The sequence below is a fragment of the Nuphar pumila genome, chromosome 14 (assembly GCF_984573655.1).
Source record: "Nuphar pumila chromosome 14, dmNupPumi1.hap1.1, whole genome shotgun sequence".
Classification (NCBI taxonomy): Eukaryota; Viridiplantae; Streptophyta; class Magnoliopsida; order Nymphaeales; family Nymphaeaceae; genus Nuphar; species Nuphar pumila.
The window spans coordinates 76046087-76065576 of record NC_143262.1 but is presented as its reverse complement, the minus strand read 5'-3'; the positions used below and the strand labels follow the sequence as shown (position 1 = coordinate 76065576).

General features: G+C 37.8%; 1 protein-coding gene across 2 annotated transcripts; it reads right to left on the bottom strand.

The window, feature by feature from the left end:
* Window positions 1-2: 2 nt before the first annotated feature.
* Window positions 3-19198, bottom strand: LOC149817007 (digalactosyldiacylglycerol synthase 1, chloroplastic-like). 2 transcript variants are annotated; one of them, XM_089987356.1, is made up of 7 exons: window positions 18527-19198; window positions 11069-11101; window positions 9454-9541; window positions 1738-2237; window positions 1393-1659; window positions 843-1192; window positions 3-636 (listed from the first exon to the last, which is right to left on the bottom strand). In XM_089987356.1, exons 1-7 carry the CDS (start codon window positions 19082-19084, stop codon window positions 105-107), a joined length of 2328 nt encoding a protein of 775 aa, XP_089843482.1. In that variant the 5' UTR covers window positions 19085-19198; the 3' UTR covers window positions 3-104. The 2 variants fall into 2 exon arrangements, with proteins under 2 accessions (XP_089843482.1, XP_089843483.1); XM_089987357.1 differs by lacking the exon at window positions 11069-11101.
* Between the last annotated feature and the right edge of the window lie 292 nt (window positions 19199-19490).

The following is a 19490-nucleotide window of genomic DNA, read 5'->3' as shown; positions in this document are numbered from 1 at the left end:
GATTCAAGAAGAAAAGGAATTAAAAATCCTGAGATAATATGCAAAGTCAATAATTATATATACAAGAAGCATATTATTTTAACAGGAGATGGCCTTGGAATTGATTACCATCCATAGACAGGGTTCTCCACTTGGGGAGGTAGTAGATGCAAATCCTTACAGTGATGCTTGCTATAGTCCCTTGTTTTAGGTATTGCACCCGTTAACAACCTCAGTAGTTCATTGCCCGTGAAACAATAATGTGAGAAGGCTAGGCCACTATCAACTACTTCTGTCAAGTTATGCATTGAAATTGACTTGGTATTCTTGCGATGAATCTTACCCACAGAAGCTTCCTCTTCATGATTGCTCAAAATTTTGTCAAGCTCAGCATACTCGATGAATCTCTGGGTAGCAGCTTCCCAAGAAAGGCTATACTTCTGTTCTGCAGTAAGGGGCAAAGGATCTCTAGCCATCGCTTCCTTCACCTTCGCAACGAAGTCTTCTGAAGTTTTATATGTCAAGCAGTTTGGAAATGCCCTGAAAAACTCATTTGATGGATGATCAGCACATATCACAAATTTTCCCATGGCAAGAGCCTCGGCAGTCGCTGTGCACAACACGTCGCTTATGCTAGGGTTGATAAAAATTTTGTACCTGTAAAAGAGATGCATGGCTCATAATCCAAAACAAACCCTACTATCACCAACAATTCAGACAACTAAACAAACATCAAGGGCAATCAACAAATACTAAATTACTTGGAAAACAGATGCAATGAAAGCCAAAACAAGTATTGAGTCACATAGATGGTCGTTAATATAAATTGATGGAACCAATGACAAAGTATAGGATTTAATTACCCATGAAGCGAATCATCTGCATGGTCTCGTCCTTTGAAAAAGTTCATATTCAGATTGAGCTTCTTTGCAGTGGATTGGACTTTGAGAGAATCCTCCCCATTCCCAAAAGCATCCAAGTTGAAACCATCAAGATCATTTTTGTGTTTTGCTAACAGATCTATTAGCTCCTTGTATCCCTTTGTCCATACCATCTTGCCCAGAAAATATGCTCCTTTAGAAAAGGCTTGTTGCCCAAGCTCTCTATTAGCTGCCACCTTCTCCCCAACCTTGAGGAACTTTGGATTGACACCATGGACATTGCATACAATAGATTTTGGTAAATCTTGTGTTGCTGCAGAAAGTCGTAATACCTGCATATTCATAATCCCAGTGTAATTTGAATTTTGGAACTTCTTTTATCACTATTTCTTTCACAGTGAATCCAGAAATACCCTCAGGTTCCAAATCCCACTTTGAAGCTCTTGGTGTACAGAGAAAGCTTCATCTAAAGTATTGTTTACTAAAAGAAAGGCAGGATCCCACCATTCAACAAAAAGTTCAAGGAGCATACCTTGTCACAATATGCTCTGGTAACCCAATTGTTTATGTGCTTAACGAAGAAGGCTTGAACAGGACCATTCTTCTCTCTCTTGATGTATTCTAAGTAGTTAGTATGGACAATGCCAACAACATAATTGAACTTATCAGTCCAACGCTTTCCATGATGATACCAGTTAAGATGTTCTGGTTCTTCAAGAATAGCAATATCAGCTTCCCTGGATAATATAAACTGAGAAGTGTCCCCTGCAGGTATGATGCTCCGTCTTTCCTTGTGAAACTGAAACAGTTCAGTAAGCAGCTTACTCAGATCCAGAATCCTGAAATTCAGGAGAAAATATAGTGCATAAAGACATACCTTTCCTGGATAAAAAGATATTTGAAAATCTGCCTTAAAGTCAATCCGTGCTTCTAACCAATCCCTAATATAGGCTTCCTGCTCAAGGGGTGAGTTGAAAGTCAAATTATTAGGATAAACCAACTCCTGGTCTGATTTGCAGAGCCAAGGAACCAAAAGCGTAACATTTTGCTGTGCTGATTTTGCCAGATATGCTGCCCTAAAGAGTGGGTTTATTGCAGTTCCAGTCATCCAAGGCAAGCTAGCCGTGGTAACAATCGCAACATGACGCTTTTGAGTATGCGGGTCTTTGTCTTCCTTTAGAAAATCTGTCCAGAGGCCACCATCATAGCAATATCCAGTGCTTTGCAGAACACTGGCAACTCTAAAATCAAGTTCATCACTGGCATTTTCATTTTCACATGCTGAAAGAATGGGCATTTCCCCTGTTGATACAGAATTCAGTGCAAGTTGGTCCTTCCGTTTGCTGCAGAGAACATCCATGATCTTGTCGCACACATCTGCATTTTCAAATGGTTACGATCATTGAGTGAACATTGCAACAAACACAAGAGAACATGATTCCCACTCCACTAAGCAATAATCAATAAATACGCAACATTTCTTGCAAGAAATTAATAAAATAAGAACACCTAAGAACTGTTTATGTGCATATGTACTGCTTTTTGTAGGTGAACATGATGCAGCATTCCATTACATCCTGGACATAACAACATCAAATAACCTAGTGCATGAGGGAAAAATACAAAAATTGTACCTAACAATATTATGTCAGAATCCAGATGGATATGGGTATACATTAGTATGATGCGTGTGGTGTGTCTCAAACAAATGAACAATTTAAGATCCACTGGGTTTGTTATTGTGTCTAGACATTTGCAGGCAGCATTGTAAGTTTCTGCATATATCTCAAAAAATGCTGGATCTAATATCAAATGGATCTTGTTATGGTAGCATTGACTGCATATATGGAGCACATGCACATTATTAGTACCTGCACTATCAAGTGTTCATATAAAATAGTTGCACAATGTAGTGAGCATAAAAGCAAATATAAGAATGTCCTTCTCACATCACACATGCAAGAGATATACCACATTTCATGGCAAGGCTAGTCCCCTCAAAGAAGGAAGAAATAATGCAATCAAAATCCTTAAATGCAGAAGTGTCATCAATATTCAAGCCCAGCTAAATGGAAAAGAGGTCCATTTCAAGATATGTTGCTTTCATGAAGAGAGATGAAGCAAAGGGAAAAGACCCTTTGACAAGGTAGCTTTGTGACTGGATTTTAATTGTTATTCATTCAATGACTACAGGATAATAATCCATAACTATACATCAATTCATATTGCTGCCTGATCCACTCATTAACAATACAAATTGAAACAGAATGAACTTCAATCAAGAGGAACTGGAAGCAAAGATATTTCTAGTCTCCAAACATTGTCTCACATATAGCTTGCAGATATCTTTCCTAAATCGTAAGACCAAAGAACGATCAAGCATATGGAGATTTAAAGAAAATTAGAGATTATATGAGTGTTAACCCCGACTTAGAGGGCAAAGCCTTCAAGGGTGGAGTCAGTGGTCATGTTTGTCAAAAGTCTTTCTTGTTGGACTTCTCCTTCATGTAATGATTTATGTATCCTAAGGTTGCATTTGCCCTCTGATTTATTCAGAGAATGCAAATCTGTAAACACTGAATACGAATGATCACTATTTTGTTGTCCTAACGATCCCACTTCTCTTTCCCTCCTTTTTCTTATTCCTCTTGTCTTTGAATCTTCCAATCATCTAAGTGCTATGTAGATAAAATGTCCACATCTCTACTACTATAAAAATGTTTTGTTTTCATATAAAGTCACACTTCTATAAGACTAAAAAGGGCCATACTATTAGAATATGAATGAATATGGATCCCTTATTGGATCCATATCCATTCACGTGTTTTATAATTCACGTGTTTTATAATGTTGTAATATGTTTTTCCTATACAAGGCATTTTTGTCCTTGTAAAAAATGCTGTAACCCTATTTAATATAATCAAGGTTTACCGCATCCCACAGAAAAGTATAGTGGAGGCTGTTGATTCCCAGATAATTCCTCTCTTCTTCCTTCTCATATTTGCTTATTTTCTATAGATTATTTCTGCTTACCAACAGTTTTATTATGGTATCAGAGCAGCCAAATCTCTGGGCATGAAAAGTCGTCTCCTCCTTCCCGTCAACAGGTGCCTCCTGCCTCATCCTCTCCTATCCTCAAAGTCGTGCTTTTCTTCTCGTCAACAGGCTCCGATCTGCCTCTGGTCGTCCTCCTCTCCTTCTATTTTGTTCACCAAAGGTTTGTCACTCCTTTCTTCTTTCTCTACCTCACGTTTCCTAAATATCTAACAGTCTTATCGCAGATCTGAATCACATTCAGATCTGCTGTGTATTCCAACAGATCTGTCATATCCTTCTCTTCCTCTTAAACCCTAAAGCACTTATGTTTCCTTGTATCTGTCTTCATCTTCATATCTATTTCCTATATTAGCGTCTGGCTATCCTGTCTTCTTCCAATCTGCATCTTCATATCTATTTCCCTGTTTGCATCTCATTTTTTTTAAAATCTGCTGTTCATCTTCACCTGCCGACTGTGTCGTGTGGGCTATTTCACGCTTTCTCCTTCATTCTGGTCCTATATTCAATCTGAAATCAGTCCCATCATTTTTACTTTGTTGTTTTCATTTCAGAATTCTTTAAAGCTATTGCTTTTATTTTTTATTCCTCTTAATTCCCCAATATGAGTCTCCAAGGTTTGTCAATAGATAGTTATGCCAACTCTGGACTTTCTTCCAACTTTCTGGGGCAGCTTGTCTCTGAAAACTTAAATTCAAATAACTACCTGACTTGAAAAAGGCAGATCACTCCATTCGAAGTCAAGATCTTATAGGTCACTTGGATGGTTCAGTTTCGGCTCCTTCAGAGTTTATTACACAAGAAACAAAAGAGGGAAAAGGAATGGCAAATGTTTTTCGTAACCCAGCATTTGTTGCCTGGAAGAAGCGTGATCAGGCTCGTGTCACGTATATCACTTCCACATTGTCTCAAGAGGTATTAGTTTCTATTCCTGATGATTGCACAACTAAAACACTGTGGAAGACTCTAGCTCAGACCTACTCTCAGATATCAGAAGCTAAGGTGTTATTCCTCAAGCGTGAATTTCAGCTTTTGAAAAAGGGATCAATGACTATTATTGAATTTTTAAATCAAGTTAAAAGTATCATAGATCAATTAGCCATTGTCGAATATCCAGTATCAGATAAAGAAAAAGTACAACAGTCGCTGAGTGCCCTGGGGACAGAGTATCATGTTCTTGTCACTTCTTTGTTGTGTTTACCTACACTGCCCAGTTTTGAGGATTTACGTGCTAAACTGCTTCAGTATCAAATGTCTTTGAAAAACATGTCTGATACTTCAACAGGGCAATCATCTATGCATGATGTTTTTGCCACAGGCATAACAGCTGATTGCACACGAGGCGATCTTTCCTATAGAGAGGGGCATGGCAGAGGTAGAGGAGCACAAATCCAAGGTGGACGTGGGTTGCTACCTACGCCAAATTTCACTTCCGGTTCTTCAAAGAGTGTTCCCACGTGCTATCTGTGTAACAAACGTGGTCATATAAAGGCTAACTGCTGGTTTAACCCACAAAATCGTAATAAAATTCAAAATCATAAAAATGTTGTCACACCAAGAACCACAGGTAGTTTCTGAGTCAGTAATGATGCTAAAGATCTTCTCTTGTCTGCAATGGCCAACTTGAATTTGAAGCAAAATGATGATGGAGTTTGGTATGTGGATTCTGAGGCAGCGGCTCATGTCACTGGAAATGCAGGTAAGTTCTCTACTTTGACCCCATATTTTGGTAAATCTAATATTGTAACTGGAGATGAGACTCAGTACCATATTTCAAGCGTAGGCGATGTCCTCATTCCTTTGTCGCAGTCTTCAACCATCCCTTTATCCAATGTTGTCCATGCACCAAATATAAAGAAAAATATTGTCTTTGTTTCTAACCTTATTGATTCTACCAATTCATTTGTGGAATTCACTCCTACTTCTGTTTTTGTCAAGGATCTTCAAACGAAGCAGATGTTCGCTAAAGGAGAGTGGCATGGAAGCATGTATATTTTCAATGAAGATCCAGCTTTCAGTGTCCTGAAGCCTAAGTCCAATTGTGTTTCTAAAAATGTTCTAAGTATATCCAAATGCTAGCCAGATCTTTAGCATTCTCGTCTTGGTCATTGTAGTAGAGTTTTTATTGAAAAAACTAGTGTCTCATGGTTTTATTTCAGAGTCTGTTTTACCTTCATTGTTGATAGACAAAATATGTCCCAGTTGTCAGGTCTGCAAGAGTCATGTACTTCCCTTTTATCAAATAAATAAAAGAGCTTCCATGCCTTTTGAAATAATATGTTCTGATGTTTGGGGTCCTGCTCTCAATTCTTCCTCTTCTGGAAGCAAATACTATGTGTCCTTTATTGATAGTTTCTCTCGCTTTACCTGGATATTCTTTATAAAACATAAATCAGAAGTCTTCCTTATTTTTCATCGCTTTCATGCCTACGTTAAAACTCAATTCTCCCAAAATATTCAAATCCTCCAATGTGATGGGGGCGGTGAGTATTCGTCCAAAGAATTTTTAGATTTTCTTCAAGACAATGGGATGCATTGTAGAGTTTCTTGCCCGTACACCCCACAACAAAATGGAATTGCCGAACGTAAGCATAGACATATTGTGGAGAGTGCAATGAGTATGATGCATGGTTGTAACTTACCTATTGGCCTTTGGATAAAATCTTTTCATACTGCTACTCATGCGATAAATCGCCTTCCTATACCTATTCTTGAAAATTAGTCTCCCTATTATGTTCTATATGGTGCACATCCTAATTATAATGAGCTACGAGTTTTTTTGATGCACATGTTATGTACACATTGATAAATCCATGAGAACTAAATTTCAGGGCAAAGCTTTTGTATGTCAATTTGTAGGTTATGCAGACGAGCACAAGGGGTACAGGTGCTATGATCCTGTCTATAAGAAGATTAGAATTTCCAGAGATATTATTTTTGATGAAAATAGTTTTCTGGGAAATGAATTAGGTCATGATCGTGAACATGTGGGCGCAGTTGCTAACTGGTATGACCCGTGGCTCAGTGCTGAACTCATTTCACATGCTGCAGAACAATCTACTATAGCCCTTGAAAGCATACCTGGTGAGACGGTTTCAGGTGATGCATTAGATACAAAATGTCTGAGATACAAAGGTAATGTCTATATCAGAAGACCTAGAGAACAAACAAATATATTTGCGGGAGAAGACGTAACATTGTCTAATAACAGAGAGGCACCAAGAAGATCAAGTAGGATAAGGCATCCTATTGAGAAGTGGGTTAGTTATGATAACTTTTCTATGGATTTTCAGATTTTTCTATCCAAGATTGAAAAGCAGGATCAACCACTTGGTTTTCGTCAAGCTATCCAATCCAACAAATGGATTGAAGCGATGAATGAAGAGATCGAGGCACTTCATGAGTGTCAAACATGGGAGATAGTTGGTCGCCCTCCAGACAAAAATGTTGTTTGTTTAAAATGGGTATATAAAATTAAATATAAACCGGATTGTAGCATTGAACAGTACAAGGCATGCCTTGTTGCCAAGGGTTTCACTCAAGAATATGGTCAAGATTATGATGAGACATTCAGCCCAGTGGTGAAGATGGGAACTATTCGCATCATACTGGGATTAACAATTGAACATGGGTGGACCCTTAGTTAGCTTGATGTTAAAAATGCATTTCTTCATGGAGATTTAAAAGAAGAAGTCTACATGGAACAACCCCAAGGTTATGCAAAGAGAAATCCAAAAGAATATGTGTGCAAATTAAGCAGAGCCTTATATGGCTTGAAGCAAGCCTCCAGGTCATGGTTTGAAAGCTTCTCCTCGGAGATTCAGAACCATGGTTTCTTTCGTTCTCAACTGGATCATTCTCTGTTTATATTCAAGGACGGTACTACTATTGTTTTCTTGCTTATATATGTTGATGATATAGTGATTACTGGCAATACTCCAGACCATATTCAACGAATTAAAGATTTATTGAGTATGTGATTCAAAATGAAAGATCTTGGGGAACTGAGGTATTTTCTCGGTGTAGAGGTGGACAGACAGGGTGGAAAAATGTCATTAACCCAACACAAATACACTCTTGATCTTCTGAATAACGCAAGAATGACAAATTGCAAACCTCTGTCTACACACAGTATTATCAACCAAAAGCTCAGTATTTGTGATGGTGAATTATATCCTGATGCAACCAAGTATCGTAGTTTGGTGGGTATGTTACAATACCTTACCTTTACTGGACCATATATTGTATATTCTTTTAATCAAGTATCCCAGTTCACGCATGAACCAAGGACTGGTCACATGTTTGCTGTTAAACGCATTCTTCGTTATCTGAAGGGCACGGTGGGTGACAGACTCTCATATGTACAATCTTCATGGAAAACTCTAAAACATGACATATTGGCATATACAGATGCAGACTGGGCAGAGGATCCAGATAAGAGAAGGTTTGTCTCAGGATACTGTGTTTTTATTGAAGAAAATCTAGTCTCATGGAGTAGCAGAAAACAGAAAGCAGTGGCACAATCTAGCACAGAAGTAGAGTATAGATCTATGACAGTTGTCACAGCAGAAGTGACCTGGATTAGACACTTGCTTACAGAGATAGGAGAGGACATCTCAAGTTCGATACTTATGTGCGATAATAAAAGTGTTATACAAATCGCATTAAATCTTGTCCATCAGAGTCGGACCAAGCATATTGAGATTGATCAACACTTCATCAAACAAAAAGTAGCAGACAAAGAGATTGAACCGGTTTACGTGCCTTCGGAAGACCAAGTTGCCGATATGTTTACAAAAGGTCTCACAAGTCATCGCTTCTGGTATTTGAAAAACAAGTTGCATATGCTTCAAACCCATGCACAACTTGAGGGAGGGTATTAGAATATGAATGAATATGGATCCCTTATTGGATCCATATCCATTCACGTGTTTTATAATTCACGTGTTTTATAATGTTGTAATATGTTTTTCCTATACAGGGCATTTTTGTCCTTGTAAAAAATATTGTAACTCTATTTAATATAATCAAGGTTTACCGCAGCCCACATAAAAGTATAGTGGAGGCTGTCGATTCCCAGATAATTCCTCTCTTCTTCCTTCTCATATTTGCTTATTTTCTATAGATTATTTCTGCTTACCAACAATTTTATTACATACCCAACGCGGTCCCATACTCCAGGGAGCTAGGGAATGGCAGACTGGAGACAGTACTAACCTTCTGCCTCTTGTAAGAAGTAGTCTCTCTCAGGACTTAAACCCATGATTTGTCACCGAAGCTCGAGTATTTCACTATTGCACCAAACAATTGCCCTCACACACCCATAAGACTAAGTGGTCAATACTTACAGTGTTATAGCTTTGCCTTGTGATGACGTATTAGGAGAAAAGATGACCTCCTAACACTAGCTACACAGTGAAGCTGGTCTTTTGTTTACTTCATCATAGGTTTAAAGCACAGAAATGATAAAATCTTTTTCAGACTTCTATTAGAATAAGCAGTGTGAATATTTCAGCAATAACACAAACAATATACTCACATCCTCTTAAACCAAGTGGATCAAATAATGGCCCAGATTGCTTGACTAAATATGCCAAAAGCTCAGGAACATCCAATGGAGCAACTTCCTATAATAATTAGGAAATGAGTCAGTCCATTCACCATACATTAAAAAGTGCCACATGTAAACAGTGAATGATACAAAGACAAGAAAAACATAGCGTAATGCAGATGGAAGCATGAAGGAGCATGCAGAAGTAGCACATTACTAGTCTATTCGCTTTTATGCCATAGTAGGCCACAAAAATGGGATAGTGGCACTTTACCATCAGATGATCTTTGGCCTCTTTAGGCGAGAAACACCAGGATCATCCCATCTTTTTACTTTTCAGACTTGGGATTGTTTATATAGAATTTCAATAATATCACAAAGTGGTGACTTGATATCTAAGGCATGCCAGAAAGGTCTCAGGTTCCCAAGGGCATCAAGTTGAAAGCTCCTACAGTGCTCTTTTGCATCATGTTAAGTAGGGGTGCAACCGGATCAAGTTTGGGTCAGACCCAGTTCTGAATCGGGTCTAAAAGTAAGACCCAAACCTGACCCAATCTAATTCGGTTTCGGGTTTGGGTGAGCTTCGGCTAGAAACGGTGGACCCATATGGGTTAATGGGTTAAGGTATACATTGGGTCAGGTGTTTAGTAGACCCGTTTTGATTCGGGTCGGGTTCATGTCTGGGTATGGCTGAAAAAAGTATACCCATATAGGTTGATGGGTTGGGTATTAACAGTTCAGGTCATGGGTGCGGGTTTCAGCTCGGGTCTTGACAATATCGGTATTCTATACCTAATTACCCGCCAATAAGAAATATGTAAACTAATGGAATTAACTGTTTATTAAGAAGATTATATGCTAACAAAATAAAATCTTAATAACTATTCTAAATAATGTCAAAGTCTGAATATAAAAAAAATACATCCACGCCATCCAAACATTTTAAGTTGAAACAAAAAAATTAAAGATATATCAAATTCAATGAGTTTTCAAGTATTCTTCCGGGATTCACTTCAATCTGACAATTTCCACGACAAAAAGGCAATAGGAAGTATATGCAAAAATGAATTAAAGTTTAGTTAGATTACTAAAATGCAATGCATATTAATTATAAGTTTATCATCTTTAAATGTTTAATTGAATATATAATATTTACCAATTAGAAACTTTCAGATGGATTGGTATGAATCAGGTTCAGGTACGGGTCAGTTCAAGTATATAGTCAGGTCACGCAATTGTCTGTTCGGGTTTGGGTGTATAATTGGTTCGGGTACAAAGCGGGTTCAGGTACATAATTGGGTCGTGTTCAGGTCTTCATTTACAACACCCATGACCCGACCTGTTTTCACTACCGGTCTATATTTTGGACCCAACCCAAACTCATGGGTCCTCCAATATCTGTTCGGGATATTGGGTCAGGTCAGATATACACAACCTAGTTAACCCCTAATGTTAAGGTGATAAACAATGAAGATAGATGTGTGGATAAAAACATGTGCTTCCTTTAACATAATTCATTCAATAAAATTCAAAATTCAACAAAGTGGACATAAATGAGATAAGTACAATAAGGTAAAAAAGGTAAATTCAGAAAGAACTCAACCTTTGAGTATTGAATATCCTTGTTGATTGATTCCTGCAAGATCAACATTTGTATATCAATGAAGATAATATACAAGAATAGTATTGATATGCATAAAAATGAAATGATTTGTATAGCAAAGTGTCCAAAACTATGGTACCCGAACACTCCATTTTGCCCTTCGTACCCATGTCGACATGCGTCGACACTCGGACACACCATTTTACCCTCTCTACATATAAGTTTGTATTTAATTTATAATTCTATTGTCAGTTTATAACTTTATATTTTCAGTATATAATATATATTTTAGATATAACATATATATTTAGATTATATTCAGTTTATTTTGAATTTATTTTAGATTTATGTGATATTTAATATATATAGCCGTGTCCCTGTACCCATATTTTTTGGAATTGCCATGTCATACCCTCCACACCCACACCCATGTGAAAATATCTCAAAAGGAGATAAAGTGTGCTATAAGCACACCACCACCAATAGGTATGTGCACAAAGGCACAAGAACACTTAGAACAAATGTACACAAAGGTACAATAAAGCAACACAAATGCACAAAGGCATATAAAATATAAAGAATTTTTATTGAGAAGAATGGAGAACAAAAGCTCCAAGAAGTAGTTTTTACAAAGGGGGAACTCCCCTATTTATAAGCTAGCAAGAGGCCTTTGGAGGGGCTCCACTAGCGGTTGAAGCCCCTCCAACGGTCAGAATTCTAACCGTTGGAGAGGCCCAACAGCTAGTGCTGAGCCCCCTCCAAGTTGACTTTGGTCAACAAACAAGAAAAAGAAAAAAGAAAAAGAAAAGAAAAAAAGAAAAGAAGAAAAAATAAAAGTACAAAAAAACATTATAGCATATTCATAATTATAAATAAGCACAAAAGAGGGGAAATGACTATAATACCCTTGCGGGTTTTACAAGAAGAGAGAGAAACATATATATATATATATAAGAGATACAGTTTAACACTGTCCCTCAAACTTAGGGCGCAATGATCGAAAGTTTGCCAAGGAGAAAGTTGAATCTTGGAGAGCAAAGCACCTTGGTGAAGAAATCTGCCAACTGATATTCTGAAGTCACATAAGAAAGGTCGATGACTTTTTGTAGATATGCTTCTCTGACATAATGGTAGTCCATCTCAATATGCTTTGTCCACTCATGAAAAGTGTGATTCTTAGCAATATAGATTGCACTCTTATTATCACAACACAACTTTGTAGGTTCTTGAATTTGAATTCCCATGTCTTGCAACAACTGATAAATCCAGACAATCTCTATAGTTGTAGAAGTCATGGCTCGATATTCTGCTTCGGTGGATGATAGAGACACCTTCTGTTGTTTCTTGCATCTCCATGAGATCAGGGATTCACCTAAAAAAATGCAAAATCCTGTAGTGGAGTGATGATTATTTAGGTCACCTTCCCAATCAGAGTCAATATATACAATTAAATTTAACTCAGAAGATGAGGAAAGAAAAACTCTCTTGTTTAAAGTTTCCCTTACAACTCGGAAAGAAAAACTCCCTTGTTTAAAGTTCCCCTTACAACTCGGAGAACGTCGCTCATATGGACGGATGTAAGAGCATGCTGAAATTGGCTTGCAGTATGCACGACATGAGGGATGTCTGACCTTGTGATGCTGAGATACATTAGAGACCCCACAAGTTGCCGGTAGGTGGTAGGATCCTCCAAAGGTATCCCATCATCGATATTCATTTTTTATCCCACAATTTCAGCGGTCTCACAGATTTTATCATCAGTAATACCTGATTTGTCAAGAATCTCACATGCAAGTTTAATTTGAGACAAAAAATAGCCTCTACGAGAGTAGGCTATCTCGATACCAAGAAAGTAAGTCTGATACCCCAAGTCTGACATTTCAAACCTTTCTTTTAAAGTGGTTTTAATGTTTCTGATGCCCTTTATGTCACTACCTGTTATTAACATATCATCAACATACAACAGTAAAATCACAATTCCTGCATCAGACTTTTTGACAAACAGAGCAGTGTCAGTGTAGCATGAAGTAAAACCATCTTAAACCATTACTTCATTAAATTGATTATACTAAGCCTTAGGGGCTTGTTTTAAACCATAAAGCGTTTTTTGTAAACGAAGGATTTTTCCCTTTGGTACGTCCATACCAAGAGGAGCATTCATGTAGACTTCTTCATTAAGGTCCCCATTTAAAAAGGCATTTTTAACATCCATTTGGTAAATATTTCATTTTTTAATAGATCCAATGGTGATCAAACATCTTACAGTGACCATTCGTGCAACGGGGGCAAAGGTTTCTTCGTAATCGATGTTGTATTCTTAACTATATCCTTTTGCAACAAGGCGGGCTTTATATCTTTCAAAACAGGCTTTATATCTTTCAAGAGTGCCATTACACTTAGTTTTGACTTTAAAAACCCATCTATCATTTCCTTTTGGAAGATATTGAAAGGCCCAAGTTTTGGCTTTGTTGAGAGCTCTAAGTTCATTATCCATGGCGTCCCTCCACTCTATCATTTTCTTAGCTTCTTCAAAATTCCTAGGTTCTTGATATGAGTGAATGGCGCTAAGACATGCCCTATGTTTTTGAGAAAAGGACTCGTATGATATAAATCTAGAAGGATTTTTCCTAGATCTTTCGGTTCTTCGAGAATGGTTGGAGGCCTCACTAGAGTCACTATACTTTTCTATTGCACTTTTAAAGGTACTTTTATCTCTATGTGAATAGGTAATTGGTTCAACTATCATTTCTTTTTTAAGTTGGATGGGTGGTGGAATACTTTCACTTATATCCCCATCCTTATTCAATTCATCATCACTAAAAAAATCCTCATTTCTAGATAATAATTCAACAAAAAAGAATAATCGACATTATCTTCATTAGTTTTGTGTTCTTCAAAACCACTCATATTTTCTAAAAAGGTTACGTTTCTTGAAATATATAGTTTGTCATTTTTAATATCACAACACCTAAAACCTTTTTGTGTTTCTGAATATCCAAAAAATGCACAAGGAATAACTTTGGGAGATAGTTTATCGTTCTTATTGGCGAGGACAAAGCATTTACAACCAAAAATCCTTAGTCTATTGTAATCGGGTTCTTTTTTATACAATATTTCAAAAGGAGATATTTGATTCAAATTTTTAGATGGAAGTCGATTTATGAGGTAAACCGATGCAAGAGCCGCTTTGGCCCAAAATCTTTTTGAATTTTTTTGAAAAATGAGTAGGGTCCTTGTAGTTTCTATTATATGTCTATGTTTTCGTTCGGCTAATCCATTTTGTTGAGGTGTTTTGGGGCAAGACCTTTGATGAACAATCCCATTATTTTCAATATAACTTTTGAAATCATTTGAAAAATATTCTCCCCCGGAATCGGTTCTAAGAATTTGTAATTTACTATTGAATTGATTTTGTATCGTTATATAAAAAACCTTAAAGTTAGAGAAAACCTCATGTTTATGTTTAAGGAAGTATATCCAACTGTATCTTGAGAAATCATCAACATAAATAACATAATACGAAAACCCTCCCTTAGACACAACGGGTGCCGGTCCTCATACATCCGAATGCACAATTTCAAAAGGCTTAGTTGAAAACATAGTTCTTTGTCTAAAAGGTAAGCTTCTCATTTTACCAAGAATATAATCATTACAATTGAAGTTATCTTTATATAAAGTTTTAGCAAAATATAAATAAGAAAGCTTGACAATATTTGGATGCCCAAGGCGTTTATGCCAAACATTTATATCTTTATGTTGGGCAACATTACAAAAAGAGTATTTTGGAATTTAAAAAAATTTCATAAAGTATAGATCTCCCTTCCTAGAGCCTTCCCCAATCAACTTCTCGGACCGGCGATCCTGTATCCAACATTTATTTGATGAGACTTTGATATCACATCCATAATCCGATAGTTGAGAGACGAAAAGTAAATTTAAATTTAGTTTTGGGATAAATCTAACTTTAGGAATAAAAAAACTTTGTCTTTCAAAATCCCCAATTCCTTTTATTTCAAGAGAAGCCCCATCTGCGGTAGAGACAAAAGAGAGTGACACATTTTTTGAGTATTTAGAAAGTGCAAAAACATTTGGAGTCATATGAAAGGATGCACCCGAGTCTAAGAGCTAAAGAGTCTTATCGGGAGGTGAGAAGGTGGTCATGGCGGCTCCGGAAACGGATCCCTTGAGGAGAGGTTGAAGAGCTTCCATGATTTGATTTAGAGACAAAGTGGCATTGTTGAAAGTTGAATGTCTTTCCTTCTTGTTTGGTTGGAAAGTTGTAGTCATAGCCACCATCTTTTTCCATTTAGGACAAACCAATTTAATGTGTTCCGGTTCTTTATAAAAGTGGCATATGATTTTACACTAATCTCTTCTATAATATTGCCCATCATTTTCTCTTCCTCCTTGATTTTTGTTGAAGTAAGGGGGTTTATATGTTTTGACATTATTCCCCGATCTTGAAACGGCATAAGCATCCTCATCCTCATCCTTATAGGGAAGAGCTAACACGCTTAGATTGGTTTTATTCATCCCCAATCTAGTTTCTTCTTCACTTAGTTTGGTAAGCACATCTTCCAACGGAGGAGAAGAGAAATAACTCAAAAGAGAAGACCTTGTTTGTTCAAATTCGGGTCTAAGCCCATTTAAAAAATTGAAGAAATGATCTTCTAATTGTTTGGCCCTCAAATTCAATTGACTCTCCACTCCATTTAGGTTCTTGGAGAGCAAGGTCATCCCAAATAGTAGATAGCTCGGCAAAATATTCTCTACCAGACATTTTCCCTTGTTGAAGAGTTAATGCCTTCTTTTGTAGATAATATTTATGGGACAAATCTCTTTAAGTATACATTCTTTCAAGATACTCCCAAACTTGAAAGGCTTTCTTGAACTTCAAAATGTTCGCATTTATTTTCGTTTCAACGGAAGAAAAAAACCATGAAAGGATTTTGTAGTTTTTCATCTCCCATTCTTCATGCCTTTTGTTGTATTCTTCAAAAGCTTTTTCTCTCTCTTCACCATCTAAAACCTTTATTTCACCCTTCTCAATAATGGTGATCTTGGGTTCGGCTTCAGGAATGGTTCTTTTGACATATCCCCAAAGACCTTTCCCTTTAATGTGAGCCTCCATATTTCTGGCCCAAACATGGTAGTTGGAGCCATTTAATTTAAAACCAAGTGCGAAATGAGACTCTTTTTCACCCATTAGAGAGGGAAGAAATAAAAAAATATACGTACCACAAAAAGACTTTTAAGTCTTACTTGTTGTAAAAACCTTTCAAAATATTGAGGAAAGAGAAGTCCTCACTCCAATCACCAAGAAGCCAAAGGCATGCTTTTTGAGGCACTTGCAAATACGAAGAATCACACGATCTTCTAACTTCAAACTTGCTCTGATACCATGTAAAAATATCTCAAAAGGAGATAAAGTGTGCTATAAGCACAACACCACCAATAGGTATGTGCACAAAGGCACAAGAAGACTTAGAACAAATGTACACAAAGGTACAATAAATCAACACAAATGCACAAAGGCATATAAAATATAAAGAATTTTTATTGACAAGAATGGAGAACAAAAGCTCCAAGAAGTAGTTTTTACAAAGGGGGAACTCCCCTATTTATAAGCTAGCAAGAGGCCTTTGGAGGGGCTCCACTAGCTGTTGAAGCCCCTCCAACGGTCAGAATTTTAACCGTTGGAGAGGCCCAACAGCTAGTGCTGAGCTCCCTCCAAGTTGACTTTAGTCAACAAACAAGAAAAAGAAAAAAGAAAAAGAAAAAGAAAAGAAGAAAAAATAAAAGTACAAAAAAAACATTACAGCATATTCATAATTATGAACATCCGCAAAAGAGGGGAAATGACTATAATACCCTTGCGGATATATATATATATGTAAATATATATACATAAGAGAGATACAGTTTAACAACCCACACCCGTACTCAGGTGACATAGGTTCAAAATAGTTGCAACCTAATGGCATGTGACAAAAAACACTACTGACGAAGCAGATTTAGAACTTCAGTAGATAAACATAAAAAATAAAACTATTTCTTTTTATATGATTGAAAGAGATCTCGTGAATAACCCAATTAAAATAAATGACAAGAACTATACATGTGCTTTCATCATTCAGATAGGAGAATAAGTAATATATGCCAAAATTAGTGAATCAGGATCTAGAAACCCTGAATGCAACCATAACAAGCAATTACTTAAGATACAAGCTCGCCTGAGTAGCTAATTTTTGTTACATCTGATCATCGAGAACTGGGAGAACTGGGACATATGCAAATGCATACAGTCTCTTCAAATAACTGAGAGACTTGCTATAGAAGTTTTTTCTACATTAGGATCATCAGGTTCTGGAACTCATAGCCATGAAGGGCTTGCTAGGATTAGGCTCTAAAGCTCAGATCAGCGCAGACAATATCTATTTTATTTAGAATTGATCTCCACAAGTGAAGATGTTAAATGATAGCAAGCTGAGCACATAAGTTCTGTGCCTTCAGCTATAAACTTCCATACCTTCAGTTACGATTCTAATTCCGTGGTTCCTATTTGCAAGGGAATAATAGTTGCTTTTTGAGATTTTCCTTGTCTTTCAAGGACAATCATAGAAGACTTGGAAAAAGAGTATACTGCTCTTGTTAACATTACTGAGGAGTAGCATCCAAGAGGATGTAAATCTATGAAGAAGAATCCACACATAAGTCCACAAGCAATTGCATACTAAGATTAAACATGGTGTCATTCTCAACTATGATTACAACGAGTCACTATGCACAAATGTGTCCTCATAGCTAATGGCTAGTGGAGTTCAAGATTCAGAGAATAGCTATTCCTAGTTATTTACACACAAGCTCCCGTTGCGGCTTACCCTTGAAGCAAGCCAATGTCGCTTTCAAAGAATATGGTAGTTAATGGAATGTAAAAAAAATTGAAACTATCAGTCTGAAGCAGAAATACACCTGTCCCAAATGGGTGACCAAGTAGACATGCAATACTTCCTCTATCTCTTCATGATTGGTGCTAAAATTACTCCATCTGTTAATTAATGATCAAATAAATAAAAATGACCTCATTTAATTCCTATTCTCCATTAAGCAATACAATTTCCTTATAGAAAAAATACATATCATAATTTGGTGTGCCACGGTTCCGTCCTAAAACTACTCCATTAATCTAGTAATCCATTTAATTTCAGAATGAGAAACCATCCAAAGAACTACCCACAGGCACTGAATTTGGTAACGTTCAAATTCCTCATATTTCTGTCAATAAGAAGGTAATTCCAGACGTCATAATTCTCCCACACAATGAATAAATTCATCAATTAATGTCCCTCAAAATTTTCAACCTAAAAAAAGAAAGAGAAAATTCTACATGAAAAATCTTAACCCAATAGAATAAACTAACAAAAAAAGAGAAAGACCGAATTGGATGAAGGTAGATACCAAACCCTTCCGAACTTTCTCAACGAATTCAATTCTCGGAAAGCTACTCGATGACGCCCTGTTCTCGAACTCCTTCAATCTCATCTTCAGCAGTCGGATCGGCTCCCACTCCTGCGAGTCCTCCACCTTGCCCTTCATCCCCACCCTCCGCCTCACGGGCTGCCGATCAAACTCGACGATCGCCCCGTGGCTCTCATCCACCCCCAGGGCGTTCCTGAGCCCCGAGAGATCGAACCTGGCAGAGCCGAGCATGCTGACACCGAAGTCCGGCACCGAGTACGCGCGGCGGAGGTCAGACAGCTTGGGCTCGAGTTGCTTGACGAAGCCAAGGTCGTGCACAGTAGGCGGCGGCCGGACGGAGCCGCGGGCGAGGAGGTTCTCGAGCTCCTCCTCGAAGGAGGAGGCGAGGGAGCGGAATGAACTCGCGCGGGCAAGCATCAGCTGTAGGTCCCTGTCCGCCCCGTCCCACACCTCGCGCCACCCCTTGGAGATGAACGACAGCGCTTTCTCGGCCGTCGCCGCGCCCGACGGCTTTGACTCCGCGCCCAGATTGATCATCGGCGCAGGGAGCGAAAGATTTTCCAAAGAATTCTTCTCCCTCCTTCTTCAAAACCCTTTTTCTCGGAGGGGAATTTTTGGGTATCACCGTTTCTAGCCAAAACAGGGAAACACGGGAAGGAGTAGAGGACACACTTTCTTGCTTAATATCAGCCGGACGGCGAGGCAGGAGGGTGGCTCGCCAAACCACACGATCCACGTGGCAATTCGGATCCGGGGATGTGCCACGCCTGTTGGAATGTGGGGGCCTACCTGCCTTCTGGCCTTTGGGTTTTGTTTGGTTCGGATCGAATCGGAATATTCGGGGTTTCATGAATATTCCAGACAGCAGGGAGTTTGTCTTTTATTTTGTAGTCATGGATCTTCTTTCGTCTTATGCTGTCAAATGTCAATGCTCATCATTATT